General features: G+C 64.7%; 1 protein-coding gene across 1 annotated transcript; it reads right to left on the bottom strand.

Moving 5' to 3' along the window:
- Positions 1–1,906: 1,906 nt before the first annotated feature.
- SETD1B (SET domain containing 1B, histone lysine methyltransferase) lies at positions 1,907–26,318 on the bottom strand. Its single transcript, XM_036448931.2, has 18 exons — positions 26,062–26,318; positions 25,399–25,583; positions 25,101–25,199; positions 24,197–24,467; positions 22,102–22,214; positions 20,054–21,337; positions 15,436–16,245; positions 14,227–14,488; positions 13,760–14,130; positions 13,580–13,679; positions 12,963–13,445; positions 10,066–11,328; positions 8,426–8,592; positions 6,525–6,656; positions 6,137–6,256; positions 5,910–6,047; positions 3,568–3,864; positions 1,907–3,514 (listed from the first exon to the last, which is right to left on the bottom strand). Exons 2-17 carry the CDS (start codon positions 25,567–25,569, stop codon positions 3,691–3,693), a joined length of 5,958 nt encoding a protein of 1,985 aa, XP_036304824.1. The 5' UTR covers positions 25,570–25,583; positions 26,062–26,318; the 3' UTR covers positions 1,907–3,514; positions 3,568–3,690.
- Between the last annotated feature and the right edge of the window lie 556 nt (positions 26,319–26,874).

The following is a 26,874-nucleotide window of genomic DNA, read 5'->3' on the forward strand; positions in this document are numbered from 1 at the left end:
GATGTTTCTAACTCTTTATCCCTCTCCCACAATAAAATATATTTTTTAAAAAATAAAATAAAATAAAGCAGGGCCCGGCCAGCATGGCTCAGTGATTGAATGTAGACCTATGAACCAGGAGGTGGGGGTTCCATTCCCTGTGTGGGGTGTGCAGGAGGAAGCCCATCGATGATTCTCTCTCATAGATGCTTCCAACTCTCCCTCTCCCCTCCTCTCTGAAATCAATAAAAATATAATTAAAAATAAAAAGCAAGCGGGTGGCGTGGAGGTGGAACTGGAGGGGGGAGATTAATTTTCCATCAAGGGTGACATTTGAGGGCCAGCGCAGGAAAATGTGGAAAAACAGCATCCCCAGAAGAGGGAACAGCAAGAGTGAAGGTCAGAGGTGGACCCACCGCCCCTGGCAGCCTTCCCCTGCCTGGCGGCTTTCTGATCTCTAAAGAGGAGCCCAAACTCCTGGGCACGGAGAGGGGAGGGTGTCAGCAAAGGGACTTTGGGGGAGCATTCTGGCTCTGCGACCATGGGACACGGTGTCTGGCTCTGAGAGGGAGGACAGGGAGGAGGGGTCTGAGCCCCCCTCCCTCAGTGCAGCTCCAGTCCCCCACAGCCTCGCTAGTTCATGCTCAAGTGTGAATGACTACTTGCAAAAGAATGACGCAGTTGGGAGAGGAGCTACTTACTAGTCCTAAAGCTCTTGGAAGGACATTTTTCTTCAAAATCAGACACTCAACCCATTGAGCCACACTGGCTGGGTTCTAAAGTAAATTAAAAAAAAAATGGGTGGTGGGCAAGTGGGCAGGGAGAGATCAATGGGGAGGGAGAGGGGGAGACATATGTAATACTTTCAACAATAATTTAAATAAATAAAGATCTCGTGGGTCCCCCCCGTCACCTCACCACAGGACCGGGCAGAGTGAGACCTATCTGGAATACCACAAACACCGCCTGTATTTCACTCTTCTCCACCTGCTTAATCCATCCCCTCTCTCCTTACTACTGTCTCCTTAAATGTCCAACGTTTTTGAGTTCTAGTCATGGCAGCAGGATATTGAATCCACCTTCCTTAACTGCAGACTATTAGCAGTGTTAGATCCCCAAGGTTTTAAGAAAGGTGCTGGACGGAAAACTATAAAAAGCTGTGGCTTGCCAGGCTAGTGTAGCTCAGTGGTTGAGTGTTGACCTATGAACCAGGTCACAGTTCGATTCCTGGTCGGGGCACAGGCCTGGGTTTGTGGGCTCGATGCCCAGCGTGGGGTGTGCCGGAGGCAGCTGATCAGTGATTCTCTCTCATCACTGATGTTTCTCTCTAAATATATTTTAAAAAGCTGTGACTCAGTTTAAGATCTCCTTCTGCCCTTGGCACAGCCAGCCCGCCCTCCACAGGGGCGGGGTGTGCCCCCAAAAGAAAGCAGAGAAAGGAGGGAGAGGAGAGCAAGAGAGACGGCGTATCTGTAAGAAAAGTCAGTATATTTATGGTTTGCTTTATAAAAGTTACTATAATACAATGGTACATAGTATTGAATTCACAAAAATATGAACAAATATTTACAGCAAGACACACCCACAACGGAAACACTTCTCTTCAAAACAAGATCCATACGGAGAGAGCCTAGAAGCACAAACACCCCTAAAAGGCGAGGGTCCTTTTCTTTGCGGGAAGGGGGGGAGGGGAGGGGAGGGAAGCAGGTTGGGGAGGGGCAGGGAAGGGGCGGGATCAGAAGCCCCCAACACTTCCAAAGCAAAGATTTGTTCAATGAGAAGGAAGGCGTTGAAAGAAAAACCAGCCGATCCATTTCTGGACGTGACAAACCAATCCGGGGGCGGGGGTTCCTGGGGACATCTCGGGTGGGGTGGGGGGGAGGCCAGGTCTCCCCACATTCCCCTCCATTTCCTCTATTGGGGGGCGGGGGGGGGGAGGAGAGAACAAAGACAGCCCCTTGGGGGCTGCACACGTAACTGAAATCAGCCGTCTCTACAAGCTACACGTTTCCTTGTGTGAAAAATAAATATTTCCTCGGTCGCACAATTAGGCAGAAAACCGCAAATGGGAGAGAAGGTCGCCGCTGTGCCCAGGGCCCCCCCTGCGTCTCAGCGCGCGGCCTCAGTGAGGCCGGGCGGCGGGCACAGTCTCAAACAGAGAGGGCTGGGGTGAAGAAACCGAAAGAAAGAAAAAAACACAACAAAATCACCAACGACAAAAAAAAAAAAAAAAAAAGAGAAAAATAACAATTCTTTGTACAGAATTTACATGATAACAAGCTTGACACAAGCCGAGATACCAGAGGCCCCTGCGGGCGGGAGGCCGAGTCCTGGTCACGTCCCGTCAGTTACGCACACGCCTGTCCTGTTCTGCGTCCGGGGGGGGCGGGACCTGGGTGATTTTTTTTGTTTTTTTTTGTGTTGGTTTTTTTTTTTTTTTGGAAGTACAAAGAAATCAGAAAAAAAAAAAAATAAGTCTTCCCACGTGTTTCTACAAGAAACAATGTTCCCGAGAAAAAGTCCTTTCTGGCAGCCTAGCTATTTACACAGAAGTGGGGTCTGAGCTTCACACACCTCCTTCCCCTTTCGCTGGATTCTACACGCGCATGAGAACCAAGCCCGTGGACTCGAACCCTGCAGAAGGGGGTGGGATGGGGGGTGGGAAGTGGGAGTGGGGAAGGAGGGGCTAAGAAAAAAAAAAAAAGAAAAAGAAAAGAAAACCTTGTCAGGTCTAGATCTGAATTCTGAAATCTTTCCGAGATCTTCCTTTTCTCTGGGAGAAAGCGTCTCACCCTGGAAATAAATATGCGCTTGATGTCTTAGGGAGAGTGCGGGCTGGGAGCGAACAGGGGACGCTTATAAACGAAAAAGTCCACGTGCATCTCGGTCAGACGCCCGGTCAGATGCCTGCAGCGGCCAGACGGGCCCCGCCTGCCCCGGGCGGCCCTCCTCGGGCCCGTGACGCCGGGCCCTCCTGCTGGGCCCCTCGTTGCTGGCATTCGAAGGAGAAAGTAAACACTGAACCCAGACTTGGGGTGGCAGAGAGCCTGGGGGGGATTTCTGAGTGGGACGTGGCCCCCTGGCTGCCGGGGGAAGGACAGACGGGGTGCGGTCTGTAGCTTCTTCTCACGGAGTCCGTGGGTGGAGGGCGGGCCTTCCATAGTGTTCTGAGGTCAGAGCCGCCGGCAGTCCCTCCTGTGCGTGAGCAGCACCCGGCGTGGCGCCCGGCCCGGCGCCCGGCCCGGCGCCCGGCTGCTGGACGGTCAGCGCCCCGGCCCACGGCGGCCTCTGCAGCCCCTGCCGGGGTCCCCGCTCCCCGAGTCTGCCTTCACATTTCAACGGTTAAAATGTCTTTTCGTGTGACAAGAAAGAAAATAAAGGGAAGACAAAAAACAAAAAAACAAAAAGACGACGACGTAGCAGCATTCACGGAAAGAGGCTGATGACAAACCACAACGGGAAAGAGGCAGGAGAGAGAGAGAGACGGAGCCGGGGAGAGCGACGCAGAACGGAGGCATTCACGTGGCGTCGGACACGCGTCCGCGAGGGACACGCGGGCGGGCGGGCGGGCGGACGGACGGACGGACGGAGAAGCCCTTTCCCGCCGAGGGCCGGAGCCGGGCCTGGGGTAGTGTTGGGGCGCCAGGCCCTGCCGTGGCCGCTGGGTAGAGGACAGCACCTGAAATGGGGCGGGGGCCGGCCCGGGCCGGGCTAGTTGAGGGTCCCCCGGCAGTTCTCGGAGTTGCAGAGGCAGGGGATCTTGACGTCCTCGATGGGGAACTTGTAGTCGTAGGTGATCTCCTCGTTGACGTTGATGTGCTGCTTGGAGTAGATGACGATCTTCTTCTGCGACTCCACCGTGATCACCTTGGCGTAGCAGTTGGGCTGCGGGCCGGCGGGAGGGGGGGGGGGGACGGTGAGCAGAGGACCCGGGCAGCCCTCTACCCCCAGGGCCCCCGCGGAGCCCCGTGCCCGCCCCACGCCCGCCCCATGCCCCCATGCCCACGCCACCTGCCCTGGGCCTCAGCTCCCCGCAGCCTGGCCTCTGTTATTAGATAATGACAATGGCGACAATCGTCAGTTATTTCCCCGGGGCTTCCGTTTCTATTTGCAACGCAGGGACTCCCCGTTTGTATCTGTAGCCCAGCCTCACGGCAAACTCCGGCCCCCAGCTGCCCCCGTTTCAGCAAATAAAGTTTTGTCGGCACACAGCCGCACCCATTGCATAAGTTCCTTTTGTTACAGTGGCGGTGAAGCAGTTGCTAAGAGATGGTCTGAGCCACCAAGCCAAAAATATCTACGGCCCGGCGGGCCTGGCGCAGTGGTTGAGTGTCAACCTATGAACCAGGAGGTCAGGGTTCGATTCCCAGTCGGGGCACGTGCCCGATTGCGGGCTCCATCCCCAGGTGGGGGGCGTGCAGGAGGCAGCTGATCAATGATGCTCATGGGTGATGTTTCAATAGCTCCCTCTCCCTTCCTCTCTGAGATCAATAAAATATATATATAATCACCAATGACAGTAAAAGTTGGCCGGCCCCTGCTCCAGACCCAGAAACCCTAAGAGTGCCCGGTGTCTGCCTGTGGCAGCTCCAGCAGACACCTCTGGGGAGCGCTGCACCATGCACGCAGGTCCCCCAAGCCTCCACCTCCTACCACCACCACCCCCGCCCCCCCCCCCCCCCTGGCCCAGCAAGGCCAGATCTGCCCACACCTGGCTGGGGTCTGTCTCCGAAAGCCCGCCTCTTCCTGTTGGCTGCTTCCCACGCGGGCCAGGAGCCGCGGCCAGAGCCCGTCACCACCCCCCCGACTGCCGCTGCCTCCGCTCTGAGGAAGTCTGCCCTGAGCCGCAGCCAGGACCTCCCCCCACAGGGCAGCACACACGCCACCCGTGACCCCACACCTCCCAGCGGCCTGCCTCAGCTCTGAGAGACCCCGTCAGCTCTGCCTGCCGGGCTGTGACCGCCCCCCCAACCTGCCAGCCTCGGCTCTCACCCTGCTCAACCCCCACAGCCCCCAGCTGCCCCCAAACAGGCGTTCTCCCCCTGCCCCGGCACCACCTGTCCCGGGCGATCCCCTCCTCCCCGCAGCCCTCACAGGAGAGTCCCCGGAAAGTCAGCTAACGCTCCGGTCACCACCCCGAGGGAGGCAGCAGGGCCGAGAGGCCGGCCAGCACACTCAGCAGGCCCGCACGCAGGACACACTGGGCCCCCAACCCCTGCCAGGAGGACCTGCCCCGTTCCCGTTTACAGATCAGGACGTGGAGGCGCTGAGACACTCTGTGAGTAGCTTATGGTCACGGGCTAAGCAGTGACATCAAGACCTGAAACCGGAGTGAGGGGTGTTCTCCTGCTCCAAGCCCCCCGTGCTTTTTATTTATTTACCTGCTTATTTTTATTTATTTCAGAGCGGAAGGGGGAGGGAGGTAGGGAGGGAGAGAATCATCGATCGGCTGCCTCCTGCACACCCCTTACTGGGGATCGAGCCCGCAAGTAGGCCATGTGCCCAGACTGGGAACCGAACAGCGACCTCCTGGTTCAGAGGTCGACGCTCAGCCACTGGCCCACACCAGCCAGGCGGCCCGGGCCTGTTTTCAGAGTGAGAAACACCTCTCCAGGACACCTGCCCGCCCCAGACCTGCGAGGCCCACCGGGGGGTCACCAGCCATAGGTGAGGCGTCTCAGTTCAAACTCTTAAGAACAGAGTTAAAACTCAGCTCCTCAGTCACTCACTCCAACCACAGGTTGGCGCTCAGTCCTGCACAGGGCGGGCCCGTGTCCTCGGACAGCACGGACCCAGCATTTTCCCCGCACCGCCCGGACCGGGCCCCACCGTGCCCTGTGCCCACTGCGCAGATGGGAAGACTGAGGCTCAGAGGAGCACGGCTCCCTGCTGGCGGGCCCCCCCCCCCCCGCCCCGCCCGGGGCACTCACGTTGCAGCTGTGGTTGATGAAGCGCGCAAAGTTGCCGCACTTGGTGGCGTCGATGATGGTGTCGTGGTCCACCCGGAACATGTAGCTGCTCCCGATGCCCTCGTCCTCGTAGCGCTTCTCCCGCATGTCGGCGATCACCTGGCAGGAGAGCCTCTTAGGGCTGGCCGCCCCGGCCCCCCCCACGCCCGGCCGCCCGGCCTCGGGGCAGCGCCCGCCCGCCCGCCTACCTGGCGGATGTTCTGGCCCACGTACTCGATGACCATCTCGTCGGCCGCGATGGGCTCCATGGCGAACAGGCCCCAGTCGTGGATGTGGCTCTTGCAGAACTTGAGCTTTTTCTTCCGGAACTGAGGGCGGGAGGGGGGAGGGAGGGGTGAGAGGGCGGGAGAGGGCGGGAGGGGGGAGGGAGGGGTGAGAGGGCGGGAGAGGGCGGGAGGGGGGAGGGAGGGTCGAGAGGGCGGGAGGGGGGAGGCGGGAGGGGGGAGGGAGGGGGGAGAGGGCGGGAGGGGGGAGGGAGGGTCGAGAGGGCGGGAGGGGGGAGGGAGGGGCGAGAGGGCGGGAGGGGGGAGAGTCCGGGTCTGGGCCGTGCCGCCCGGCTGCCCGGCCCGGCCTCACCTTGAGCTGGTTGAACTTGAGCAGGTCACTGTCGCAGCTGCCGGTGAAGGAGGACAGCAGGCGGCGCTGCTCGGACCGGCGCTCGGAGCCGGCCCGGGTGGAGGCGTGCGGCTGCGCCGGGATGCTCATGCCCTGCGAGGGGCGGAGGTCAGAGGTCAGGAAAGGGGACCCGCCCACCCTGGCGCCCGTGTCCCCATCACCTCCCTGATGAGCTCACCCTAACTCTGGGTCCCTGCCACCCCACTTCCTCCCTCTGGCTTCTGTGCCTCCTTCCTGACAGACTCAGCGTGCCCTCCACTCCTCCGTCCTTCCCGGCTCAGCGGGGGGCCCTGGGACACCCCGCTTCTCCGCTGCAAGACGGCGGGTGTGTTTCCTCCAACCCCCGTGGCTCCCACCACGGCCCCTCACAGCTGCCCCGAAACTCGCAATCACAGCTCCTGCGGTCACACCCTCAAACCCCGTCCTCCTGGCCGCCCTCACCCTCCGGCCAGCTCCTCGCACCCGAAGCCGCACCCTCCCCCCATGCAGCGCTGGCCCGCGGTCAGAACTCCACAGGCGCTGGTGATGCCCAAGTGCAGGTGCCACCCCCTCCCTCCTCAGCGCTGGGCGCCGGCTCCCAGGCCAGGCCCACCCGTTCCCTTGTCTCTCCCGCCCAACCCACTCCACTTCCAACATCCTAACATTCCTGCCGTTCCCTCACTGGTGTCCACGTTACCCCCACAGCCACCCGAGCCCGACCCCTGCATGTCCGACGTCAGCCTTCCCCCGGCGGCCGGTGTGAGCGAGAGATCACGGGCTGAGCCGCCCCGCCCGCCCTCTCCAACCTTCCTGTGGCTCGTCCCATACGGAATGCAAATCCTCGTCCTCCCGCAGCCTCTCCGGCGACACCTGGCCTGGCCCTTCCTTCCCGCCCAGCCCCAGCCTGCCGCAGCCAGTCCTCCCCACACGGGACCCTCTCTGCTCAGCTCCTTACGGAGGCTTTCCTCTGCTTCTCGGCGGCCCCTCCCCGTTACCCACGGGCCCGTTTCTCCACCTCATTCAGGTCTGGCTCAGGTGTCACCTTCTCTGGCCCCGTCGCGCCAACCCCCGGCCTCCGCCTGGCACCCCATTAGCTCACTGACGGCCTATCCCCCCCAGGGCGTAAGGGCCACGAGGAAAAGGACGTCGTTCTGTTCGCTGTCCTGTAGCCCAGGACGGCGCCTGAACACAGCGAGAGCTCCGCAGGTATTCGCTTCATTGGAAAAAGGAATGGCCGGGCCGGGTGGCTGCTCAGTGGCTGAGCATCAACCTATGAGCCAGGAGGTCACGGTTTGATTCCCGGTCAGGGCACAGGCCCGGGCTGCGGGCTCCATTCTCAGTGTGGGGTGTGCAGAAGGCAGCCCATCGATGATTCTCTCTCATCACTCATGTTTGTAACTCTCTCTCCCTCTCCCTTCCTCTCTGAAATCAATAAAAATATGAAAAATAAAAAAGTAAAATTAGCCCTAACCGCTCCGGCTCAGTGGATAGAGCGTCGGCCTGCGGACTCGAGGGTCTCGGGTTCGATTCCGGACAAGGGCATGTACATTAGTTGCACGTAGGGGGTGTGCAAGAGGCAGCTGATCCATATTTCTAGCTCTCTATCCCTCTCCCTTCCTCTCTGTAAAAAATCAATAAAATATATATATTTTTTAAAAAGTAAAATTTTAAAAAATTAGAAAGGAACGAGTGAGCCTTTTGGAAATGCAACTGAGACCTGCCCACACCCCCGACTGAAGCTCTCAGAGGCTCTCCCTGCCCGCCCTCCCCTCACCACTCACACCGGAGCCACACCCGCCACAACCCTCCCCCTGCCCGCATCCGTCCAGGCCCCCGGCCCGCCGCCCAGGCCCGAAGGCTCGGGGTCGCCCGGCCGGCGGTACCTGGGTGTCGGTGGGGGGCTCGTCTGTGCTGGCGCGGGTGCTGTTGAGGTATCTGATCTTGTCCTTCTTGTCGATGGTGTAGAAGCCCTCGCTGCGGGCGCAGCCTGTGGCGTGCTCGGGGATGTCATCCTCCCGTTTCTTTTTCTTGGCTGAAGAGAGGCTGGTGGGTGGGTGTGGGTCAAGGGCCACGTGGACATGGATGGCAAACCCCTCCTGCGACGCGCCCAGCAGCCCCGCCGTGCCACCCTCAGACCAGCCTCCAGGAGGGTACGGACCCCGCCTCACTGCCCACCACTCCATCGCATCGCACGCCCGCCTGCCCGCCCACCACCGCCACCACCACGGCGGCCAGAGCTCCCAGCTGTCAGGGGTACCTAGCTGCACAGCCCTGGGAGTGTCTCATAATTATCCACTCTCTGCCTCAGTTTTCCCATCTGTAAACTGGGTTCCTAACGGTGCCTCTCTGGATAGCTACTGGGATTTAGGGGCCTAGCAGAGTTCCTGACACGAAGAAAACGCTCAGCAAGTCCGTTTGGAGCGGTGGTTCCCCACCTGTAATACAGCTCCTCCTGCTGTGGTGACGCCCAACCATAAAATTGTTTTTGTTGCTACTTCATAGCTGTAACATTTCTGCCACTGTTATAAATCGTAATTAAATATCTGTTTTCTGATGGTCGCCCACCATTGGCTCCACGGCACCGGTTCTTAACCCTGATCCACAGGTAGAAAACCGCTGCTGTAGAGCCTAAGACCATCAGAAAACGCAGACATTTACATTACGATTCCTAACAGTAGCAAAATCAGTTACGGAGTAGCAACGAAAATAACTTTATGGCCGGGGTCACCACGAGGCGCTGTATTCCAGGGCGGCGGCATCAGGAAGGTGGAGGGCCGCTGGCTTAGGACGGGGGAGGTGAGTTCCAGCCTCAAACGCCCTGTTCACCAGTGGCTCTCAGGAGCGCTGCGGTGAAGAGCCACGTTCTGGAGCCAGGTTTCAGCTCTGCCGCTTTGGGGCTGTGTGACCCTGGGCAGGCTGCTGAGCCTTCCTGAGCCGCGGCTCCTACACAGACACGATGGGACCTCCCTGGGCTGCTGCCTCCGTTACGTGGACCGGCCACGCCGCTCCCCTTGGTCTGGGGTGAGCCCGGCTGGCCTGGGGGCATTTACAGCGTCAGTGCCGACCCCGCGAGGGCACAGATGACTCCGTGTGGGCACAGACACTGCCTCTCAGGGCCGGGGCCGCGCTCCCTCCGCCCTCTCGGGGCCGTGCTCCCCCCGCCCTCTCGGGGGCCGTGCTCCCTCCGCCCTCTCGGGGCCGGGGCCGTGCTCCCTCCGCCCTCTCGGGGGCCGTGCTCCCTCCGCCCTCTCGGGGGCCGTGCTCCCTCCGCCCTCTCGGGGCCGGGGCCGTGCTCCCTCCGCCCTCTCGGGGCCGTGCTCCCTCCGCCCTCTCGGGGGCCGTGCTCCCCCGCCCTCTCGGGGCCGTGCTCCCTCCGCCCTCTCGGGGGCCGTGCTCCCTCCGCCCTCTCGGGGCCGGGGCCGTGCTCCCTCCGCCCTCTCGGGGGCCGTGCTCCCTCCGCCCTCTCGGGGGCCGTGCTCCCTCCGCCCTCTCGGGGCCGGGGCCGGGGCCGCGGGCAGGATATAGGGGTGGTAGACCCAGAGGGTGTCGTTGAGCCAGTCCATGCCGTTGTCCTGCTGTAGCAGCCGCTCGTAGGTGACGCACAGGAAGCGGATGTCCTCCTCGTCGATGCCGCCGTTCCAGATGTCGTACAGGATGGTCATCTCCTCGAACTCGGTGCGCGGCCGGAACAGGGGCTGCGGCGGGGAGCGCTCGGGCGAGGCGGGCGCCGCCGGGTCCTCGTGGCGCTTCCTGGGCGGCCGGCGCCAGGGGCCGCGCGCCTTGGCCAGCTCCAGCAGCTCCTCGGCCGCATCGTCGCGCCCGCGGGGGCCCGGGGGGATGGCCTCCGACAGCCACTGGTTCTCCAGCTCCTTGAAGGGCAGCTTGGCGGGCTCCGCAGGGGGCGGGGGCGGGGGCGGCGGCGGCTGGGGGGGCAGGGGCGGCGGGGGGGCCGGGATCCCCGTGTTCCGGAAGTCCAGGGTCACTGCCCGGGGGTCGTGGGCGCTGGGGAAGACCGGGGCCTGGGGCTGGCCCGGCAGGAGCAGAAGGTCCCTGCCCAGGGCGGCTGCCCCCGGCGGCCGGACCAAGGACCCGTCCAGGGAGAGCAGGGCCGGGGGGGACCGTCGGGGCCGGCCCGGCTTCCTCTTGATGGGGGGCGGGCAGGAGGCCAGGGGGGTGGGGAGCAGGGGCGGCAGCTGGGGAGGGGCCCGCGCTTGGGGCCGCAGGACGGGCACGGGCACGGGCAAAGCCAGGGGCAGGGGCAGGGGCAGGGGCAGCGGCAGCGGCAGGCCGGTCTCCAGGAGCACCTGGGACGGCAGAGGGCCGGGCCGCTCGTCCCGGCGGCCGGCGGGCAGGGGGCAGAGGGGCAGGAGCAGGGGCCCGCCGGGCTCGGGGAAGGTGGGCGTGAAGCTGAAGTCCCGGCCGGGCGTCCGGGGGAGCCCGCCGCTGCCCAGGCCGGGGGACTGGGCCGGGTAGGAGAAGGGGCTGCCGGGCACCTGCGGGGAGCTCAGGGACAGGGTGCTGCTGCCCCCGGACAGCGGGGGCTCCCCGCCGGGCGTGGCCGGCACCGTCTCCGTGCTCTGCGACTTGGCCAGGCCGCAGATGCCCGGCGTCCGCGGCGGCTGGTCTTCGGGGGGAGGCTCCAGGGGGGCGGGCGGGGGCGGGGGCTCTGGGGGCTCGGGCTCGGGCGGCGGGCTGGGGGGCCGGGGCGGTCGAGGGGGTGGCAACGGCGGCTGCGGAGGCAAGGAAAGCAGCAGAGGGGGCTCAGGCTTTGCTTCCACATCCTCCCCTGCAGAGACGGGTGGAGACCAGGCCACGTTAGTAGATTCAAACACCTCTGGGTGCCCTACTTCTGCCCCACTGCGCACTCGATACCTGCCCCACGCACAGCTCCGCGTCCCCGAGACTCTCCTGAGCGTAAAGACGGCGCCCGCCCCCTGCCGCCGCCGAAACCGGCGTGGCTCAGTGGATAGAGCGTCGGCCTGCGGACTGAGAGGTCCCGGGTTCGATTATGGTCAAGGGCATGTGACTTGGTTGCGGGCACATCCCCAGTGGGGAGTGTGCAGGAGGCAGCTGATGGATGTTTCTCATTAATGTTTCTGACTCTCTGTCCCTCTCTCTTCCTCTCTGTAAAAAATCAACATATATATATATATATAATTATTAGAAAAATAAAAAAAGACGGCGCCCCAGCTGAGCCCCTGAGGACTCGCAGCCTCCACCCGGGGTCGGGGACACAGCAGGTGCCGGTGTTAAAGTAAACCGAAGGCGGAGGCACCGGTCTTCAGAACAGCGCTGTGGACAGGGACTGTGCCGTGAACAGGAGAGCGGGCTCTGCGAGCGAACAGGAGTCCCGTGTCTCCGGGGCAGGGCCTGTCAGAGCTTCTGCGCGTTCCTCCACGTGTCTGCCGCGCTCTCTAACACCGGCCGTTCCCTTGCACCTCGGCCTGGAACCAAAGCCCCCCGAGGCAGATCGCTCTGCCTGTTCACTCCTCCGCAACAGCACTGGGGACGCAGCCACGTCTCACTAAAACGCCTGTGAGGACCAAGGCCTGCCGCCCTGCAGCCAAAGAACAGAACTGAGCACATGTAGCAGGCTTCTTCCCCGAGGGCTTCAAGTTAGAGTGCGAACCAGCCGCTGGCTGCCTCGCTAAGTCTAAGTCCGTTAAAACCAAGGACCAGCCGAGACCGGTTTGGCTCAATGGATAGAGCGTCGGCTTGGAGACTGAAGGGCCCCGGGTTCGATTCCGGTCAAAGGCAAGTACCTTGGTTGCGGGCACATCCCCAGTAGGGGGTGTGCAAGAGGCAGCTGATCGATGACTCTCTCTCTCATCGATGTTTCTAACTCTCTCTCTCCCTTCCTCTCTGTACAAAATCAATAAAATATATAAAAATAAAAATAAAAAAAATAAAATTAAAACCAAGGACCACAGACCCAGCACCCTGCTCCCCACCGCCCTCCAGGGCTCTCACAACACCGTGTCCAGTGGCCCCCGGCCGGCTCAGGGCCGAGCAGACACATCCATGGCGGCGGGGAGTTCTAGTGGAACGCACTGCCCGCCCCTGACACGCTCCGCGCAGCTCCAGCAAGCCCGTGTCCCCGGCCTGTCTCCTGGCCCCAGAGCCTCCCCACCTGCCTGGCCCTCCTTTGGGGGAGCAGGGCCTAACCTGTGGAAACACCGGACTGAGGCCCGGTGACAGCGCCTGTCCCCTCTGAGCGGCCAGCAGGTGCCGGGCTCTGCGCCGGCACCTTCCACACCCCCCATCCTCTCCCCCCACCCCTCCGCACGGCGGGGGCATTGGCCATCCACCCCATTTTGCAGATGGGGAAACTGAGGCCTGGGAAAGTTCCCTGATGTACCCAGCGGAGTCTGGGCTCCTCCTGCCCCCGCCCCTGCAGTCCCCCGGGGCCGGGGCAGTTACCTCGGGGGGGCTCCGGGGGCGGGGGGAGGCGGGCCTCTGTGTCTGTCGCAGGAGGCTCCGGAGACGGGGGCCTGGCCGCTTCCTGGCTCGGACCCGGCTCCCCGGGGGGCTCTCTCGCACCCGCAGGCGGGGGCAGCTCCTCCATCGCGGGGGTCCGCTCCCCAGGGCCCTCGTCCTCGATGTCCACTTCCTCCTCCGTCACGGGCTCGATCACCGGGGCCTGCGCGGCCGCGTCCTCCTCAAAGCTCTCGTCGGGAACGGCGGGGGCCATGCTCTCGTCCGTGGTTGCCTCCTCTTCCTCCTCTTCCTCCTCTTCTTCCTCCTCCTCCTCCTCCTCCTCCTCCTCCCCGGCCGCCAGCTCTTCTTCATCCTCCGAGGAGGACGATGACGAGGACTCGGAACTGGACTCGAACTCCGAGGACGAGGAGCTGCTGCTGGAGGAGCCGGGCCCCGCCCTGCGGGTGGCCACGCTCGCCGTCTCCTCTGGGGGGACACGGAGGGGGCGGTCACTCCCGCCCCTGTCCGGACATCTCATGGGAACGGGACCGCGGGGTGCGTGGGGCGTGTGCCCAGACGGGCTGTGGCCGGGCCAGGCTCTGCCGCAGAGGCCCGCTCACCTGCGTCCGAGTCGCCTTCCTCCCTGTGGCTCGCCTCCGACCCGGCCAGGTCCTCACCGCCGTCCTTCAAGCCTTCCCGGCCGTCACTGTCCTCGTCGTCCTGGGGGACAGAGGGGGGTGAGCACAGCGCCCCCTCGCCCGCCCGGCACCCCGGCCGCCCCGCCCCGCCCCGAATGGCACCTTATCCGACGTGGAGGAGGAGGAGGAGGAGGAGGAGGAGGAGGAGGAGGAGGAGATCTGGCTCCCAGGGGCTTCTTCCTCTTTCTCTTCTTCGTCCTCCTCCTCCTCCTCCTCCTCTTCCTCCTCCTCCGTGCTGTCCGGCTCCTCCTTGTCCGAGGCCGAGGAGGAGGGTGAGGTGGACGAGGACCCCGAGGAGGAGGAGGCCGACGAGGACGAGGACACGGACAGCGACTCCTTCTCGTCCTCCTCGCCGCCGCTGTCCAGCTCCAGGGGCCGGGCCGGCCGCCGCCGCACGCCCACGCCCTTGGCGTCCCGCTTGGCCAGCTCGCAGGGGGCGTCTGCCATGTCCCGGTCCCGCTCGCGCTCCGACTCTGCGGGGAGGGGGGTGTCGGCGGGAGGAGGACAGGAGGAGCCGCCCCCGGGGCAGAGGGAGACGGCCACACACACACACACACACACACACACACCTTCGTCCTCCTCGTCCACCGAGGCCGAGGGCCGCAGCCGCTTCTGGTCTCCGGCCGTGGCCGTGTCCGGGGGCTCCTTCCGCTTGACCTTGAAGGAGGGCAGGCGGATGGCCCCGCGCAGCCCGATGCCCAGGCCCAGGCCCTCGTAGCCCAGGCCCTCGCCCTTGCCCCACGACTCCAGCAGGCAGGAGGTGATGCGGTCCTTGGGCTTCGGCCGGTCCTCGTCCTTGTGCTCTCCCGACTTCACCGGGGTCAGCGAGGCCTGCGGGCGAGAGCGGACGTCCCCGCGGTGAGGGGGCCGCCGGCAACTCCCCCGGGTGCCCCGAGCGGCCTGCCCCCTCCCAGGGCAATCAGCTGCTCCCGGGACGCCCGGGAGATGGCAATTCACCAAAAACATCATTTCAGCCGAAACCGGTTTGGCTCAATGGACAGAGCGTCGGCTTGGGGACTGAAGGGTCCCGGGTTCAATACCAGTCAAGGGGCATGTACCTTGGTTGCAGGCACATCCCCAGTAGGGGGTGTGCAAGAGGCAGCTGACTGTTGTCTGTCTCTCATCGATGTTTCTAACTCGCTCTCTCTCTCCCTTCCTCTCTGTACAAAATCAATAAAATATATTAAAAAAAAAAAAAAAAAAGTGGGCCGGGACTGGTTTGGCTCAGTGGATAGAGCGTCGGCCTGCGGACTGAAAGGTCCCGGGTTCGATTCTGGGCAAGGGCATGTACCTTGGTTGCAGGCACAACCCCAGTAGGGGGTGTGCAAGAGGCAGCTGATCGATGATTCTCTCTCATCGATGTTTCTAACTTTCTATCCCTCTCTCTTCCACTCTGTGAAAAATCAATAAAATATATTATAAAAAAAAAGTGGGAAATGTTATAAAAAACAAAAACAAAAAACATTGCTTCACACCCGGCACGCGTACGGGCCTATCCTGGGGTGGGGCAGTGTCCCCGGGGGTCTCTTGGAGGAGAGGGTGCCACCGGGCCCACCGCTCGGCCCAGCGCCCCCCCCCCCCGCTCCGGCCGGCCCCAGGCCCCCCACTCCGGCCCGGCCCCCCCCCCCCCCCCCGCTCCGGCCCCGCCCCCCTCCTCCCCCAGCTCCGGCCCGGGCCCCGCCCCCCCGCTCCGGCCCCGCCCCCTCCCCCAGCTCCGGCCCGGGCCCCGCCCCCCCCGCTCCGGCCCCCCCCGGGCCCCGCCCCCCGCTGCCGCCCACCTTGGCCATCCGCTCCTTCTTGTCCCACCACTCGTCGAAGGCCCGGAAGGCCACCACCTCCACCATCTTGCGGTTGAGGTCGCGCTTCATGATGGCCTTCAGCTCCTTGAGCACCACCAGCAGCACGCCGTCCACCGTGGCCTTGTGCGGGTCCTCCTGGCGCGGCAGGTAGCCGGGCGGCGGCACGGACGGGTCGAACTTGGGCAGCGGCGGCCAGGGCTGCCCGCGGCCGGGGCCCGCGCCGCCCAGGGCGAAGGGGCCGCGGTAGGGCGGCAGGTTGACGAACTGCAGCCCGGCCGCGGCGGCGGCCATGAAGGGCGGGTAGGGGCAGGCGCCGTGGCCGGTCATCAGCCGGCTCAGCATCTGCGTCTGCATCTGGAAGGACATGGGCATGCCGCCCCACTGGCCGCCCAGCACGTGGCTCATGTCCACCTGCATCACGGGGAACAGCCCGGGCGGGAAGGGCGGCAGGGGCGGCAGGATGGGCGGCGGCGGCACGCCGGGCGGCGCCGGCAGCGGGGGCGGGGGCACCGCCACGGCCGGGTGGGCCGGGGGCGGCGGCGGCGGCGGCGGCAGAGGGGGGGGCATGGGGAAGCCGGGCTGCGGCGGAGGGGGCGGCGGGGGCGGGGGCAGTGGCGGGAAGCCGGGGGGCGGGGGCAGCGGCAGGTTCGGGGCCAGCACGGAGGGGCCTGCCACGGCCGCCGACCCCGGGGCCACCACCATGGGCTTGGGGCAGTCGGCGCTGGTGATCGGGGCCGAGGGCATCTCGTCGTCTGAGATCTCCATGTCCTCGCCCGAGGACTGCTGGCCCTGCGGAGAGAAGGGAGACAGTGTGAGCGAGCGTGAGCCTGGGGGGCCAGGCCAGCCCCCCCCCCAGAACCCCCTCCCAACACCGGCGAGTTGGAGGAGAGGCCTCCAGCCACGTGGCCTCAGCAACGCACGTCACCTCTCTGAGCCTCAGTGTCCCCATCTGCATAATGGGCGCCCCAGTCCCTGCCTCCGGGGTTATCATGAGGACCCCGTCATTTTACAAACACTCCCTCAGCACTGTCCTCGGCGCTGGCCACGCAGTGGTGAACAGGACAGACAAGGTCCCCGGAGCTGGACTCCCAGGGGGGAGCGGCAGAAGGGAGTCGGGAGAAAGAGGTGAAATACGCTGTGTGTCCCGGAGAAAAAGGAAGCCGGGAAGGGGGTGCAGGGAGAGGAGGAGAACAGATTCTGTTTCCGTTTGAGAGCTTCTGTTTCAATTTGTATTCAGAGAGGATAACGCTAATAACCAACGCCTCCGCGGCTCTCCCTGTGAGCCTGGCACCTCTCTCAGCACTCCACCTACATCAACTCAGAGCGCCCTACGGGGCGGGCCTGCCAGCTCCTCTTCTGCGGAGCGAGAAGCGGGCACAGAGAGCTCCCGTCCTTGCCCAAGGCCACACAGCCAGCAGGAGGCGGAGCCGGGATTTGAACCAGAAGGGGCTCCCGGTCAGCCTGCGGTCCTCCCTGTGGCAGAGAAGCCGGAGGAGAAGGTGACCTGTGACCGGCGGGGGGGGGGGGGGGGGGGGGGGGGGGTGTTTGACAGGACTAAGGCTACATAAATAGGAGGTATGACTTTGTTTCCCTTAATTACCCTTTTCATCGAGTCTCATGATGGATGATGGGCCCCTCTGTATGGGCCAGAGTGGGGCTGAGTCTCCTTTCTTCTCTCACTTTGTTTTTAGGATTGCGTTTATCGGGGTGACAATGGACAATAAGATTGTGTGGGTTTCAGGCGTACAGCTCTATAACACATCCTGTGTGCGCTGCTGTGTTTTCACCGGCCCATATCGAGACCCCTTCCCTCTGCTAATCACCACACTGTTGTCTGCATCTGAGTTTTGGTTTTTTTTTTTTTTTGCTTAATCCCTTCACCTTTATCACCCAGCCCCCCAAACTCCCTGCCCCTCTGGCGGCCAGGCTGTTCTCTGTATCTATGAGTCTGTTTCTGATTTGTTAGTTCATTTTGCTCATTAGATTCCACATGTTGAGTGCATCACATGGTGTTGCCTTCCCCTCACTGGCTGTGTCACTTCCCATGATGCTCTCCAGGCCCACCCACGCTGCTGCAAACGGAGAGATTCCCTTCTCTTACAGGCGAGCGAGCGGTGCGAACGCACGGCAGCTCTCCACCCCCTCGGCGCCTGAGGGCCATGCGGCCGCCGTCTGCGGCGAGCACACCCGCCCCCGGCCTTACCCGCGCTGTGACCTCGGGATGCGGGGCTCCCCTCCCCTCCCTCCTGACAGGCGAGGAAACATGCGAGCGCGCCGAAAGCCACTGACTGGCCCAAGAGGCAGAGCCGGTCACCGACAGGCCGGGGCCCCGGCCAGGATGCCGCCCAGGGATCTGGTGGCCACCCCGGGAGAACAGGGGAGTCGAGGGTGACCCCAGCTCTAAAATGGGCAAGGGCCAGTTTGCACTGGGGTGCAGGGGGGAGGCGTGGGGCTGCACGGTGGGGGTGGAGCAAGAAGGCAAGCAGGGGTGGGGAGAAAGGGGCCGGGCCACCCCCAGGCTCTCTAGTCGGGACAAGAGGCGAGAAGCTGCCCTGGATGAACCTGGCGGAGGCGGACGGGGTGTGTGCAGGCGGTAAGGTCAGCCTATAGGCGAGGAAGGCCTCACAGGAAAACGGGGTGTGTGTGTGTGTGTGTGTGTGTGAAGAGAAATAGCAAATACTATGGCAGCAGTAGCAAAAAGCTCTGGCTTTTGCTAGGTCCTCTCTATTCTCCTTCTCTCCCTCCCTCCCTCCCAGGGTCCCCACGCGAATGCTGAGAGAGCGAGAGCCAGCGAAGGGCAGACTCAGCCTGCTGCTCGGGACAGCGCCCAGAGGATCAGCCCTGGACAGCGCCCAGCAAGCTGCGCCGACTGCAGAGGGTTAACCCAGCCGGCCAATCACGGGAGCCGGGATCTGCGCTTCGGGCTCGGCCCCTCCCTCCCTCCCTCCCTCCGCCCGGCCTCGCCTGGGGGGAGAACCAGAACCGGAGGAAACAGCCCCAGCGCCCAGCACCAGCCCAGGCGGTGCCTGGAGCTCCCCCGGCGGCGCCTCCCTCAGGCCCAGTGTGAGGCGGGTGCTCGCCCCTTCCCATTTCACTGGCCCCGAAACTGAGACTCAGACAGGGAAAGTGCCCTCCCTGCAGTCACCTGGCCAGTGCGTGCCAGAGCCGGGGCTCAAGGCCCGGCGCCTGCAGTTTTAACCACCAGACTGTGAAGAAAGGGGATCTCCCTCCTTTATTCCCCCCACCCCCTCCCCCTCCTCAAAGCGGGCCTCCCTGCGCAGCTCTCCAGCCCCAGAGCAGCCCCGGGAGAAACTCCTTGGTCAGTACCCAGGAGCCGAGATGCTGCTCTCCCAGCGGCCAGCAGGGGGCGCGCGAGGCCAGCCTGGAGGTCCTCAGTGCTCCCAGGCCTCCCAGGGCTAATAAGGTCCCGAGGCATCCAGGACCCCGGCGCTCTGGGCCTCAGCCTCCTCCGCTTCCCTTCAGTGACTCGGGGAGGGGGGGGGGGAAGCCCACCCTCCGGCTGCTCTGTGCTTCTCTGCCCAGCTGGTCAACCGAGGGAAGAGGGAGGGCCGCTGGGCTGGCAACCCCCACCTCTGCACACCTGTCAACTCCCCAGGCTCGGGCTCCGCGGCACCTGAAACCACTTCCCCAGAACTGCCCGGAGGGCCCCTGGAGCCCCAGCACCTGTGGTCCCTGCTGGGCAGGCCGTGTTCCTCTCTGTTCCTCCCCGAGGCAGCCAGACCGGCCTAATCACAGGGCCTTTGGCGGGGACCCTCCTCCCGCCACCCACGGGGGCACTGTGCTCTGTCTACGCCCCTGGCTGCTCATGCCCGTCCGGCCCACAGGTTCACGCAGGTCTCCCGGAGGGGCGGGGTGGTCAAGGAAGATGACCTAGTGCCCACCTCCTCCCCTCCTTTCCCCCTGTCCCCCCCACCAATCCTGAAGCTGGGGGTTCGGGCAATGAGACCCCAGGAGAGGATCTAAGGGTGAGGACAACCTCCTGGCTCCGGGCTTCGGCCTCCTCCTGGGCTAATCCTGAACTCCTTCACCACTGAGCCAGGGGAAGTGGGAGAAGGCACATTTCAGTGCCCTCCCTGCCTGCCCGCCATGGTTCCCCTTCTTTCTGGAGGCTCCAGGGCTCACACCTTCTCCCCAACCTTCCCGAGCCTCGGGACCAGCCCTGATCATCCATCCCTAAGCCACCCCACAGAGCTGGGAGCCCGCACCATCACCACAGCCCGCACGCTCTGGGACCTGAGGGACTCCCACCAAAGATCGAGCCAGAAGAGATCCCTGGGAAGTCCTGACTTCCCACTCCTGGCCGGGAGAGCGACAGAACTAGGTCAAGCTTCCTTCTCGCCTCGGCTACTCGGGAACCTAAGAGCCAGACCAGCAGCTCAATCACAGCCTCGTGCTTCCTGCATCCCTTTTTCATTCTCTGCCGGCTGACCGGCTCTCCTGGCCGCCCTAGCCCAGCTGCTTCTATGTCTTAGCTAGATGTCCGAGGAGATGCTGTTTCAGATGCGGAAGGAGGGAGACACACCAGACAGACAAAGCCCATCCCAGAGGAGAGACGGACAGACAAAGCGGGTGGTACCTCATCCATCTTCTCCGAGGTCGGGGTCCTGTCTCCAGCCAGGTCCAAGGTCGCCTCGGTTGCCTGGCCCAGGAGGCCAGAGGGGTCCGGGGGGCCCGGCTCGGGCGGGGGGCGGGGGCCCAGCCCCAGGTCCAGCTCGTCGTCCTCGTCCGAGTCCGGCAGGGGCGTGGGGCTGATGTCCTCCAGGCCGGTGCTGGAGGGGCGCGAGGAGGGCGGCGTGGGGCCGCGGAAGCCCGGCTGGCAGTTGGTGCCGAAGGGCGCCAGCGGGGAGAGCTGGGAGGAGGAGGAGGAGATGGGGCTGCCCTCCATCTGCAGCTCCGGGTCCGAGTCCTGCTCCGGGAGGAAGGGCAGCTTGGTGCGCTGCTCCTTCAGCAGCATCTCGATGCGCGAGTCCAGGCTGTCGTGCGGCTTCTCCAGCCCCGCGGGCGACGGCGACTCCAGCGTGGGGGTGCCCGGGCTGTGGCAGGGCTCGGGGCTCCAGCCGAAGGCTGGCCGGCCGCCCAGCTCCAAGCTGTTGGCCTCGGGGGGCGGGGGGCCGGGCGGCGTGCCCGGCTTCTCCTTGGTCCGGGGCTCTGTGGGCGGCAGGGGCGGGGGCACAGGGGCTCTCCGGAACTCCCCACTGTCCCGGGCCCCGAAGGCGGCCGCGGTGGCGGCGGTGGTGGTGGTGGTGGGGGCGGCCGCGGTGGTGGTGGGGGCGGCGGGCTCCTCGGGGGGCGGGGGGAACGGGGGCACCGGAGTCTGATAGGGGGAGAAAGCGGCCTTGAACGTGACCCCGGGAGCGGGGGTCGCCTGGGCGGGGGGCGGTGGAGTGTGGGCAAACGTGGCCGAGTCCTGTGGCTGGGCCTTGAAGGGAGGGCCGCCGCCCCCGGCCCCGAACGGGAGGTCCACGGAGCCCCTGAAGGCGGCCGCGGCCCCGGCCCCGGCCCCCGCGGGGGCGGCGGACGAGTTGTGGACGTAGTGGTGCTCGTGGCGCCGGTTGTAGGCGTCCGTGAACTTGCTCTCGTGGCGCCGGGGCTTGAAGGGCACGGCGGGGTCCTGGCCGAAGAGGTACGAGGGCGTGGGCTGGCGGCTGGAGTAGCTGGAGTCCTGCGAGAACGGGGTGCCCAGGCGCGGCGTGAGCGGGGTGCCCTGCCCGTAGGAGTTGGGGGTGTCCAGGCGGCAGCTGGAGTAGGCGGTGTCTTGGGAGAAGGGCGTCCCGCCGCTGTTCGGGGTGACAGAGGAGGAGCCGGAGCCACAGCCCGTGGAGAGGCCACCATCCTTGAGGCGCTTCAGGGCATCAGACAACTAGAGAGAGAGAGAGGGAGAGGGAGAGGGAGGGGTGAGGTCACTGGGGGGACCTGTCCCCCTCTCACTCTGGCTGCCAGGAGTTCAGAGCCAAACTGGTCGCCTCAGGACGGCAATATGTGAGGTTGGGGGCGCTGGAGGTTGAAGAGGAGCGTCTGGCTGGTCCCACCCTTTCTCTACTCTCAGGGCAGCCAGTTATCCTCAGGGACCCTGCAGGGTCTTTCCTGTTCCTGAGGCAGAGAAAAGAGAAGATCCTGACATCCTGGTGAGAACTGGGACCTCCTTCCCGCCTCCTTCCCGGCAGCGGGAGCAGCAAGGACTACGGGCGTGGGGCTGAGAGGTGGCCTCCCAGCGTTCTGGTTGAAATAACAGGACCTGGCACACCAGCCTAAGGAACCCAGCTGGGCAGCGAGGGACCCGGCTCTTCGTTCGGGAAAAGCCGCTCCGCAGGGAGGGCGGCGGGCAGAGGCTGGGGAAGGGCTGGGACGGCACTCAGGTGTGGGTGGGCCGTGGAGCATCCTGGGAGGCGGGAATTGGGGGGGGGCGGGGGGGTCAGTCTTGCTCTGGAAAGAGGGACCTGAACTCTGCTTTCTGGGTGCATGGGACACAGGGTGCAGCACCTTCGAGGAGAGTGGGCTCCAGGTGGGCTCTGGGGCCGTGGGAACCCCAGGCTGTGTGTGGCCAGGCTAGGTTCCCTCCTCGGCCCCGGGGGCCACACGAGGGAGCTGGTGACGGGGAGAGGGGCGCTGATGTGATAAACCCACCTGCAGGGCCTCGTTCACGATGGGAGAGACCGCATCCAGCTCGCCCACCGGCAGGGTCTGGGGTGTGTACCGGCCTGTGACCAGCAGCTCATAAAACCGCATCCGGGTTTCCCCTGTGGAGGGACAAGGGAGGCGGGCTTCAGCCAGTTCCCCGACGGGGCGGCCCCCACAGGCTGGCTTCTTTGTGGGTCCCCGTGCCCGAGACCCCAAGCCTGGGGAAGCTGTGTGAGTCTATCCCAGACCCCACCTCTCTGCACCCTCCCCAGGAGCCCCATCTGCTCCACGAGGCTGCTACGCTGTATGATTTTTCTCACCTGAGACTCAGAAGTTAATGCCCGGTGGGGCTGGGATTCCCCCAAATACAGAAATGCCACCCCAACACAAAGCCTCTTCCTGCACCTGGACCCCCGGAGAAAAGAGCCAGGTCCCCCCAGTCCTGCCCTTTCCCTTTGCCAGGAGCAGCCAGGGCCTGGCGGCGTGTGGGGAGGGGAGGGGGCAGTTTGTGGGTAACTGTTGGGGGCCAGGTGACCAGCAGTTTACAATAAATACCAGGTTCCTGTGAACACCACAGGCCTCTCCCTCCGCACAGACTCCCCAGCTCGCACAGACTCCCCAGCTCGGAGGACCAGCCCCATCCGGTGACCTTCTGCCCCTCGGAGCAGAGGCCTCTATAGACAGGGGCCCCAGATCGCTGGTATTTGGTATTTATAGAGCCCCGTGGGGCAGCTGCTTACATATGCAAAGGAGACGCATTCCTTGAGCTTCACTTTACACTTTACTGCTCTCTTTCTTGAAATACAAACTTAGTTGGCAGCTCTGAGGGCCCCCACCTTTTTTTTTCCTTTTCTTTTTTTCTCTTCTTTGCAGAAATGACATTTTGGTGAGAGCCGGCTGCTCCTTTGAATGGGGAGGGGGCTCCCCACTGGATTCTCAGGCCTGCAGCCACCCGAGGGGATGTAAGTTTGAAAGGGTCTGTACTCCCCTCACAGAGACTGACCAACTGGACCTGGGGGTGTGGGGGGCCGTGGCTCAGAGAGGAACCTGGACACTCAGCACGAGGTGCAGCTCAGCAGAGTTCAGGGGACAACAGAGCCCACCCAGGACCAGCAAGGCCCCAGAGACTCAGTCCATGTGCAATCACCATTAAAAGCAAAAATAAAGGTCCAGCGCTTTCTGTCTTGGGTTTTGTGTGCCCTGGAAGCCGCCCGCCTCAGCCCAGCCAGAGACCTGGAGGGGCTCTGGACCCAGTGAGAGTATCCGCCCGGTCCCGGGGCCAGCCTGTCCTCAGAATGCCCCCCACCTATCTAAGCCCCTTCTGTCTTGGCGGGAAGAGGAGTCCTTGCTCACCCCTCCGAGCCGGCTTCGGCAGGCTCCTGCCGTACCCACAGGGTGGGAGGTGTGGCCTCCCCAGCCGGCCGCTCCCAGCAGCCAGCAGGGAGTGAGCACAGTGCTGGGGAGGTGCTGCTGTCTCTTTAAGAGAGAGGAGGGACCACACAGTGTCAACCCTAGAGCACCCAGAGCAGCCCGCCCCACGCTATCTGGAACATTATCAATGAAACCACACTCGGGGACCCAGATTGGTTCCCACTTCCAGGGGGAGGGGGTGGCATGGGGGGAGGGCACCCCGGATCCCGGGAGGACTCCCCTTTTAGTTGAGGGACACACTCCTTATGCATTTTTAAAGACATCCTGGTCCGCCCTCCCTCATCCCCCCCCCCCACAAATAAACAAACCCAGACTCCTCCCCTCGCAGAGGGCAGCGCTGGGGACTGACTCCCGAAGCCCAGGCCACCTGGGCTCCGGAGGGGCCCCCCTGGGTGTCCGCGGTGGGGAAGCCTCCGGATGGTCCCTGGAGGCACAGTGGCCAAGGACCCGCACATTTGGTAAATTACAGCTTGTCTCCTAGCAACTGACAACACATTTAGCTCCACGTGATTCTATCCTCAGAAAGGGGGGGGGGGCGCCAAAATTTTTTTTTAAGATGGTAGAGCGGCATTAAGGGAGAGTGAGGGGTCCGCAACACTGCAGGAGGGCTCTGGAGGCGGGGAGGGGCCGCACTGCCGGGTCTTGAGCTCCTGGGCCCGCCCCCGCTCACCTTTGGTGTCCAGCTCCACGTGGATGATGTTGCCCATGACCGAGGTGCTGTGCAAGTGCTGCACGGCCTCCTTGGCGCCCCGGACCGTGGCAAAGACCACCTTGGCGATGCCCAGGTGCTTCTTGGTCTTGGGGTTGTACAGGATCTCCACCTCCTCCACCTCCCCATACTTCTTGCACATGTCCCGCAGGAAGTTTTCGCGGATGTTGTCATTCAGCTTGGCAAATGTCACCTGCTTCGGAGGCACGGGGCCCACGTAGAACTCATCGATCTGGCAGCAGAGGAGGAGGAGGGAGTTTGGAGGGCATTGGAATTGAAGGGGAAACACACAACCTTCCCTACTGGCCTGCCCTTTGAAAACAATGAAAGGTAGAAGGGTAAAAAAATAAAAAATAAATTTGGGGGGGGAAAACGCACGCGGGCGGGCCCGGGAAGCAGAGGATTAAATCGTTTGGAACGTGGAAGTCCTCCAGGTTCGAAAGGGGAAAAAGAAACAGTTTCTCTTTCTGGCCCCCTGACCCTCCCTCCATTCGGGCCTCGTCTCCCGGCTGCCGGGTCCGGAGCGACCCCTGGGGCTGGGAAGCGGTCCCTCCGGAGCCCCGAGGCCGGGCAGGGGGGCGGGTCCCGGGCCGAGCCCCCGGCGGGCGGGAGCCCCCAGCCGGGCGGGCGGGACATGGCATGGGCACCCCGATCACAGTCTCCCCGCGGGGTCCTCCCGCTCACAGGGGCTCCGGGGGGCGCCCCGCTCTCTCAGTCACCCCCGCCTCCCCTCCCCGCCAAAACTTCCCCGTCTGGGGCGGCGGGAACTCGGTCGGAACCCAGCCGGCAGGGCCCGCCAGGACTGGCGTTATTTTCGAACTCGGGGAGGGGAGGAGGGGCCGCGGGGCAGGGGGAGGGGTCCCACCTTGAATTTGGGCACCGACAGCTCCAGCTCCTTGTTTTTGGTCCAGATCCCGACCACCCGGGGGTCCTCGACGATGTCCACCGGGCGGTTGCTGGACATCTATGGGGAGCAGAGGGGGCGGGGGTTGGTCCCGCTCCCGGGGTCAGGGGGCAGACCCCCCCCCTTCTCCGGGCCACTTGTCAAACTCCAGGCTGGGGGCCGGGCTGACAGTTGGCCGGGGGGTCGGGGGTTCGGGACGGGGGTCCCCCCTCCCGGGGGCGGGGAGGGAGGGGGGCGGGAGGCGCGCCGGGACGCTCACCGCCAGGCTGAAGTGCTGCCCATCGTAGCGGTACAGCTTGTGGTGTCCCTTCTTCAGAGCCGGGTCAATCATCAACTTGTAACTTCTCCAGTGGTGGTTCCTCCTCTCGCCCGCAGGGCCGGGCTGCGGCGGGGGCTGCTGGTGGTGGTGGTGGGGGTGACTGTTCTCCATGCCGTTAACCCAACCTGGAGGCGAGCAAGTTGTTGTCGTCCCCGCCGCGGCGGCGGCTCACACACTCGCCCGGGAGCCGAAGGGTCCGGCCCCCACCCCCTCCCACCTTACCAGCGCGCCCCGAAAGGCGCTGTGTCGCCGGCTCCCCCCCGCCTCCCCCCAAAAAATATAAGAATAGAGCGAGAGACTATAAGCCTTCCGGGAGAATTAGAAGCCCGCCCGCTCGGCCACCGTCTCGGGGAGACAGCCAGGGGCTCCCGGGGGCCCCCGGTGCAGGCTGGCGGGGCCCCGGGCGCCGGGAGGACGCGGGCTCCGGCCCATGGAGCCGCCCGGCCGCCCGGCGTGGCGCGCACTCGCTCGCTCGCTCGGCCCGGCTCGGGCGCGGGGCTCGCGGAGGCCTGGCTCCGCCCGCCGCCCGCCGCCCGCCCGCCCGGCCGGGGCCCGGGCCCGAGGCTGGGGGCTCGGGCCTCTCCCTCCCCGGGCCGCGCTTACATCCCCGCCGGGCGCCGGCCTCCCTGCGCCGCCAGCCAGTACATGGTGTCCCCCGCGGGCGCCGAGGCCGGGGCTGCGGGGCGGGGGGCCGGGCGCGGGGGGAGCCGCCGCCGCTGCTGCCGCCGCCGCCGGGCCCGGAGCTGCTGCCGCCGCCGCCGCCGCCGCTGCCGCTGCCGCTGCTGCTGCTGCTGCCCCGGAGGCGGCTGGCGGCGGAGGCTCGGCTCCCAGGAGCCGCACATCCCACAATACACCGCTAAGGAGCCCGACCCGAGCGCTCACCCTCCTCCTCTTCCTCCTCCTCCTCTTCCTCCTCCCCTCGCCGGCCTCGCCGCTTCCCCAGGCTCTCCCCGCGGCGGCGGCGGCGGCGGCGGCAGCTGCGCCGCCAAAGCCCGGGCCCGGCGGCCCCCCACCCCTCGCCCGCGCGCTCCCACACCGCTCCCCCCTCCCCGGGGGGAGAAGGCCTTTTAATTTATTTATTCTGCGGGGACCTGGGTGGGGGGCTCGGCGGGCGGGGGCGGGGGTCTCCCCGGGCTCTGCCTCCCGCGGCCGAGGCTGCCGCCCTGGGAGCCGCGGCGGGCGTGCGCCTCGGGCCTCCACAACTGTCTCCAAACTGCCAAGGCCCCCGGGGATGGGCGCGTGGGGGTTCGGGGGGGCACAGGGCTGGGGTTTTGGGGTGTAATTGTGTGTCCGGACGCTCGAGCTGCGGCGAGGGGGTGGGGGGAGGCAAGACGACGAGTTGCAATCGAGGTATCTCCGCTCCGGGCGGCTTCCTCTTCGGCCCGGCGACCCCCCTCCCCCCTCCCGGAGCGGCGC

This window comes from Pipistrellus kuhlii, unplaced genomic scaffold (assembly GCF_014108245.1).
Source record: "Pipistrellus kuhlii isolate mPipKuh1 unplaced genomic scaffold, mPipKuh1.p scaffold_m20_p_20, whole genome shotgun sequence".
In the NCBI taxonomy this organism is placed as follows: Eukaryota; Metazoa; Chordata; class Mammalia; order Chiroptera; family Vespertilionidae; genus Pipistrellus; species Pipistrellus kuhlii.

Coding starts and splice junctions, on each gene's coding strand:
- SETD1B (XM_036448931.2), bottom strand. CDS start 25,569: ATGGAGAACAGTCACCCCCACCACCACCACCAGCAGCCCCCGCCGCAG. Junction 13,446..13,579: donor GGAAGGCGACTCGGACGCAG/GTGAGCGGGCCT, acceptor GTGTCCCCCCAG/AGGAGACGGCGAGCGTGGCC. Junction 3,865..5,909: donor TCATCAACCACAGCTGCAAC/GTGAGTGCCCCG, acceptor GCCGGCCCGCAG/CCCAACTGCTACGCCAAGGT.